This window comes from Homalodisca vitripennis, unplaced genomic scaffold, assembly GCF_021130785.1.
Source record: "Homalodisca vitripennis isolate AUS2020 unplaced genomic scaffold, UT_GWSS_2.1 ScUCBcl_792;HRSCAF=3518, whole genome shotgun sequence".
In the NCBI taxonomy this organism is placed as follows: Eukaryota; Metazoa; Arthropoda; class Insecta; order Hemiptera; family Cicadellidae; genus Homalodisca; species Homalodisca vitripennis.
In genome coordinates this window covers 172,065-179,498 of record NW_025776944.1, presented here as the reverse complement: position 1 = coordinate 179,498, position 7,434 = coordinate 172,065, and the positions used below count along the sequence as shown (strand labels likewise).

The 7,434-nt window shown below is 32.9% G+C and overlaps 1 protein-coding gene across 2 annotated transcripts; it reads left to right on the top strand.

Annotated features, from left to right (window-relative positions):
- The first annotated feature begins 236 nt into the window (after positions 1-236).
- Positions 237-5,015, top strand: LOC124371019. 2 transcript variants are annotated; one of them, XM_046829328.1, is made up of 5 exons: positions 237-329; positions 1,447-1,607; positions 2,064-2,111; positions 2,562-2,609; positions 4,842-5,015. In XM_046829328.1, the coding sequence occupies exons 2-5, from the start codon at positions 1,454-1,456 to the stop codon at positions 4,913-4,915; spliced, it is 324 nt and encodes a 107-aa protein (XP_046685284.1). In that variant the 5' UTR covers positions 237-329; positions 1,447-1,453; the 3' UTR covers positions 4,916-5,015. The 2 variants fall into 2 exon arrangements, with proteins under 2 accessions (XP_046685284.1, XP_046685285.1); XM_046829329.1 differs by lacking the exons at positions 237-329; positions 1,447-1,607 and adding an exon at positions 1,784-1,859.
- Positions 5,016-7,434: the final 2,419 nt, after the last annotated feature.

The following is a 7,434-nucleotide window of genomic DNA, read 5'->3' as shown; positions in this document are numbered from 1 at the left end:
AAATAAGTCTTTTGTTACAATTCACTTTAAGTTATCCAACAAAATGAAATTTTATAAATATCGACCAGGCGCAATTTAATTTCATCACAAAAATATTAATCACATGATCGCAATTGAAAAACATAAACTTAACGATCTGGAAGAACTTTTAGTAGTAATTATTCTTTCAATAGCTTATTAGTAGTACGATATTTAAATAGAGAATAAATAATGATGATCTGCAGTAAATGGAACATGGATAATTATGAACTATACAAACACGTGCAATCTGTATATATAAAGCAGTGAAAAATCAAACGTTCACTATCAACTACAGTCCCTGTCTTTGGGTAAGTCAATATAAGCAAATGTACCACTTTACTTTTATTACTTATTACTGTAAACAGGGTTGAAATTAATTAGAACTATCAGTTTACCAGAAACTTAGTTTTGGAGGGCTTATATTAAAAAAGGACATCCATACAGAAGTTGAAATTCCTGTACATGCTTATAAAGGGTAGTAGATGGTTTTAGTGCTAAGACTGAAGCCTAAAGAGCCTTAAACTATATGGTTAGTTAGAGTTGTTAGCTTTATATCTAAATTTGCAACAAATCACATGATTCAGATGTTTAAAAATATTGTTTGAATAAATACAATACTCCATTAAAAAGTGTGTGTGTGTGTGTGTGTGTTTCAAACATCACTTAATTCGAAAAATTTAAATATTTATTTTTACGATATATCTCCAAATGATTAAATGCAAACGTTATAGTAAAAATGTTAGATATGCTACACTTATAGAAATACGTTTCGTGAAGGACCAACACCATGCCTATTTTCAATTTTGTATTAGTAGTTTCTAGGTTAAACAATATTTCAGGACTTGCATGATACTGGTCATCTACTGCCATTCAACTTATTAATTTGCACACCAGAGCTTCAGCTAGTTCTGAAGTGTACAGAATTAGAGCATTTAAAATTGGACCAGAGTGATTAGTGGTTGGAAAATGAAAATTGTATTGATTGATTGATTGAATTTTCTTACGTTTTTAATAAGCATGTTAGAAGAAATTTAAAAACAAGGCAAACTGATTGCAAAATCATTATTACAAAAGAAACATTCTTATTAATTATTTAAAAGTTATTTTTAAGGGGTAGTATTTGTGGCTCTACAAGCTCAGAACTTTTTCTAGGTACAAATACTCCCATTTTGGTACTAATCACATATATCTCTCTGTTGCAATAAAGCCCTGATGTGGTGTGTATTGCTAGTCGGGAGCCTCATCGACCGCAGACCTGTTTCCTCCGCCTCAAGATCCATAATTTACTCAAGAAATATATATGTCTGTTGCGGTGAAACCATGATGTCGTCTGTAGTGCTATTCGTGAGCCTCATAAACCGCAGACCCGTTTCCTCTACCTCAAGGCCCATAATGTTACTCAAGAAATACATCTGTCTGTTGCAGTGAAACCATGATGTCGTCTGTAGTGCTATTCGTGAGTCTCTGCATGGTCCTGATGGAGGTTATCACATCATCACAACTAAAAGCTAAGGATAATGAAATGTTCGCCTTCCTAGATGGACAATCAGGAGACGGGCCGCCTGGTAAACGAGATGTGAGTTTTGGTAGGTATTCAAATTAATAATATTAATAAAGACCAAGTATTTTATTATATGATAGCATAATTGAAACAATAATATAAACAGTGAAGAACTAAATATCTCTTCAAAACCGACTTGATAACAGAACTTAACTAAATATTACGAAAAGACGCTGTAAGAATATTATATTTCTAGTTTCTGAGGATAATAAAATGTTCGCTTTTCCAGATGGCCAATCAGGAGACGGGCCGCCTGGTAAAAGAGATGTGAGTTTTGGTAGGTATTCAATTAAGTAATATTAATACAGACTAAGTCCTTATAATATGATAGCACAATTTAAACAATAATATAAACAGTTCAGAGCTAAATATCTTCTCAAAAATTGACTTGGTTACAGAACTGAACTAAATTTTATAAAAAGGCGCTCTAAGAATATTAAATTTTCAGTTTCTGAGGATAATGAAATGTTCGCTTTTCCAGATGGGCAATCAGGAGACGGGCCGCCTGGTAAAAGAGATGTGAGTTTTGGTAGGTATTCAAATTAGTAATATTAATACAGACTAAGTACTTTGTAATATGATAGCACAATTTAAACAAGAACATACACAATGCAGAACTAAATTTCTCCTTAAAAATTTAATTTTTAGCAGAACTGAGCTAAATGTTACGAAAAGGCGCAGTAAGAATATTAAATTTTCAGTTTCTTAGGATAATGACATGTTCGATTTTCCAGATGGGCAATCAGATGCCTGGTAAAAGAGATGTGAGTTTTGGTAGGTATTCAAATTAGTAATATTAATACTGACTAAGTACTTTATAATACGATAGCATAATTTAAACAATAATATAAACGGTTCAGAGCTAAATATCTTCTTAACAATTGACTTGGTAACAGAACTGAACTAAATGTTATAAAAAGGCGCTCTAAGAATATTAAATTTTCAGTTTCTGAGGTTAATGAAATGTTCGCTTTTCCAGATGGGCAATCAGGAGACGGGCCGCCTGGTAAAAGAGATGTGAGTTTTGGTAGGTATTCAAATTAATAATATTAATTCAGACTAAGTACTTTATAATACGATAGCATAATTTAAACAATAATATAATCAGTTCAGTGCTAAATATCTCCTCAACAGTTGACTTGTTAACAGAACTAAACTAAATATGACGAAAAGGCGCTATAAGATTGTTATATTTCCAAGAGAACATTTCTTTGGTATTTCTTCATTACAGCTTTAGGAACGTGCACATTTAGTCCTAATCAGATACTAAATTGAAGCATATTTTTTTTAGCACCTGTAAGTAAATAATTCTTAACCTTAGAACACTACCGTGTTTCGATATACCTTTGTTACTACTGATACGTAAATTTTACGTGCCATGTTTATTTTGGTTTTTTAGGTTATGTAAATGTTTATTTTCATGCCTGTGTATTGTGTTTGTGTATTTTCTTGCCTATTTGCATACTTAAGGTGATGATGTGTGTGTTTAAGCGTGTGTGCGTGTGTGTAATGCGTGCATGTGTGATACATAGTGTTTTCCTAACCTTATCTTCATATCTACAATGCCATAGTAACTCATCCTTTCAAAACAGTCTACAAATTGTCTAATAACTCCAAGACTTTTATTTACCAAAAAACAACCTAAAATAGGTTTAGTTACTTATTTTACTATACACACTTATGCGTAAAATATACGTATTTTTTTATCAAGAAATACTACCGCTACGTAAAATTGACACACACGGCCTAAATAAAAATCAATATTGAGATAAGAAAAAGAACTACACACACCCTTACACTTCGGAGGACGAACGACCATTGATCAGTAGAAGCACTGCCCAAAGCTTAAACCGGAAGGTTGGAGGGGAGTGTACGTGAGACTATAAACATGACGCATATACGTAAAATTTACGCACGGTAGTGTTCTAAGGTTAAGAGGGAATGGGAACCTAGTTTACGATTACGTGATTGTCGGATAAACCTCATTCCTCAAGGAAAACGCATCACGCCTATTCAGATATGGTTAGTGTATGTTACGTTAGGTTGTAGGTGATGATAGATTCACTTCTCAAGTTCGTTGATGGTCCAATAATAGTAATAATATTTTGAGTTGCTTCGACCTAAAAAGGAATGTATCATTTACGGGAAAATTTCTACCAAATTACGAATGTGATAAATACAAAAACATGTAATCGCACTTCAATTAATTTTTAAATCAAGGCAATCAGAAGGTTTAAAATACTTTCGTGGTTATATTTTTAATTCTTGGTTTATTTTCTGTTTCTACGTTTAATTAAATCAGTGTGTTAATGATAAAGAGTTCTGGGAGCTCAACAATTAAAAAACACTGGGTTTCCTGTTTTATTTAAACAGAAGTACTTGGAAGATTATTGATGCCGATTAATTTTATTATAGTATATTACAATATATATTTTATTGAGAATTGCATCGTTTCGGCATTGAAAAATAAATTGCTGCGTAAATAGCGGATATTTATTCAGTAGGCAATTGAAAAATATGTTTTATCTAAAATAATATAAAACTTGACATATGTCAATTTATTATTTATTTAAATTGTATTGTAAATTTATCATATATTACTGAAGTAACTCATACTTATGATTTCTTTATTTATATTTTGCCGGTAACACTAGCTTAATCCGTAAATTATAATCAAAATAAAAGCGATACAAATTAAAAAAAAATTATTCTTGTCTAAAATTATTGTCTTTTTTAAGTTCGTTATTAATTTAATATTTAAATTCAAATGTTAGAAAAAATTTACGTAACAAAATTTGTTTCTTGTAATTAAAAGTGCATGATGTACTGAATCTCTGTTCTAAAATAGGTACAAGTTGTCCAACAGACGAAAACAGCAACTAAGAAAATATCCTTAGTACCATTGCCCTCATGTGAACTAGTAGTTCAAGATTGACCACGAGATGTCGTAGTTCTAGGCCTATGGGTGTCTCTGTGCATTTTGTCAAGTTCCATGTACTTTGTTAATAATAACGTATAATCAAGATAAAACCTTATACATTTAGAACAATTTATCACCAATCGCGGTCAGGCGCCAGTACGTCCTCCAGGGTCTCGTCTGTGTTGGCCTAAAGCCACGGTGCCCAACAAAATAGTATTACAGTAACTAAATACCGGCCTTATTGTATTGCAGCTCTAATCCAACTTATACTTGTTTTTTCTTAGCCTTTATACTTGTACTTTGTGATAAATACTGTATAATAACAATAATATGTTATAGAAATAGTTAACGACGAGGGCAGACTGGTGCACGGAGAAGATTGTTTGCATCCGTCATTGTGTAGAAGACGTTAGTACTGTAGCAGCTCAAGATTGGCCTTGGGTCGCAGCTCTAAGCCCATCTTCTGCTTGTTTGTACTTTGCCTTGTTTCATGAAATTTGTGAATAATTCTATTTATAAATTGTTACTTCTTTATTTTCCTAAATTGAACACAGATGTAATGTTTTAAGTCTAACATGGTAATGGAGACACCATCTTTTAGTCACATTGCAACCCTGAATGTATTTTCAATATTATTTTCATCATATCTGTACAAAATATACGGAGGATACCACTAACTAAGTAATCTTATAGCCTGGCTATTCTTATCTTAATACATTGTGGGAGTTGAAGCCAATTGTGAACGCCTCGAAGGCCCTATCGCACGAAACACTGCCCGCTCCTGACACAATGTCAATTCACCGTGATCGTTCACACAGGTAAAAAACACAGTTAGGGCGTTTCACACATTCAGATATTCTGAAGTGAGGATATAACCAACATTTAACCTGCGGTATCTCGCCTCGCTGCTTTGTTTGAGGAGAAGATACCAGAGACTAAATACAAAGTGCTGCGTTCATCTCCTTTAAAGTGTGCATCAAATAGAGGATAAATTAAACACCCTTTTTACGGTTTTATATTTAAAGTTAGCTATGACTATCCACTGTGAAGACACTATTAGTACTGAGAAAACAAGCCTCACCACCATCGGCATTGACGGTGAAAGGGTACCTGTGTGAAAAAGTACACAAGAAAGTGTTAGCCCGGCTTCCAGATAAATCAGGACTGCATTTCCGGTCGCTGGTTTTCGGACCGGTAAATATTCCGGACCAAAATATTTAATTTTATAACATTGCTTCTGGTAACGGAACCGGATCCTGTTCCGGTTTTCTGTTCTGTATCAAACTTCCATAGAGTTAAGATCAAATTTAATTTTTTTCCATTGAAAAATGCAGTATGGCAATTGAGATCATTTCGCAGAAGAATGGAAAATGTCAATGTAAGTGTGGACAAATAAATAAAACGAGATAAATACGTTTCTGTAAAGACATTAGACATGAAAAGGTTAATGTAGTTGTCATTTTTTAATTATTGATCTGAATAGATCGTACTCAAAAATGTTTCAGCTAATACACCATATGTTTTGAACATGATTCTTAAAGTATGCAGTTTATTCAGAATGAAGGTGAGGGTGAAATTAACTTTACACGCGGCACTGAATAACACTGATCACAGATGAAAAAATAGATTGGCCAGTATATTTTTCTAATTTTTTTAAAATTTTTATCCGGATATTTTCTTACTCTGTGCTCAACAGCCGTTGCAGAAAAGTTGCAAAAAAATGGTTGTTCCCAAAAATCTTACACTATGAAAATTTTATCTAACTGAAAATCATTGGTTATAATATTTACACAGAGCAGTTTATTAAATTTAACGGCATTTTTTTATTGATATTATTTGTTTGCTGTAGTGTCACTAAGACACCAAGATTGAATGTTTGAAATGTAGCGTAGCTTTCAGGGATTTGAAACCATGTAGTTTTTTTAGGATATTATTTAAAATTTAAAAAAAATTCAATTACATTTAATGAACATGATTTTGAGTTAGTCTTCTTCAAAATAATAGGATTCTATTTTTTAGTAATTCAAGGAAAGAAAACACCGACACAACTAAACACAACAACAAAACACAACACAACAACTCAAGATTAACATAGCTCAAGAAACCATTCGTTCCATGATTAAAATTTTAGGCTATACTTGAAGTAAGTCTGTCACCATAGCAGGTGGAATCAAAAAGCAATACATCAGTCAGAATAATATAAAATCAATTGCAACAGTTTATGTAAAATACTCATCGCGTAGCTGATTAATTGATGAGGGATACGATACTTATTATGTATACTATTATAGACATTATTTAAACCTCCTTTTTGCTTGTAGAATCGCCTATACATCTAGTTACCGCATGTTTCGGGTAAGTACTGTTAAGTGTGTAGTTTTTCCTCAAGGATAGTATAGACATTATTGAAACCTACTTTTTGCTTGTAGAATCGCCTATACATCTAGTTACCGCATGTTTCGGGCAGCTACTGTTAAGTGTGTAATTATTCCTCAAGGATATTATTGACATTATTGAAACCTCCTTTTTGCTTGTAGAATCGCCTATACATCTAGTTACCGCATGTTTCGGGCAGCTACTGTTAAGTGTATAATTATTCCTCAAGGATATTATTGACATTATTGAAACCTCCTTTTTGCTTGTAGAATCGCCTATACATCTAGTTACCGCATGTTTCGGGCAGCTACTGTTAAGTGTGTAATTATTCCTCAAGGATATTATTGACATTATTGAAACCTCCTTTTTGCTTGTAGAATCGCCTATACATCTAGTTACCGCATGTTTCGGGCAGCTACTGTTAAGTGTGTAGTTATTCCTCAAGGATATTATTGACATTATTGAAACCTCCTTTTTGCTTGTAGAATCGCCTATACATCTAGTTTACCGCATGTTTCGGGCAGCTACTGTTAAGTGTGTAATTATTCCTCAAGGA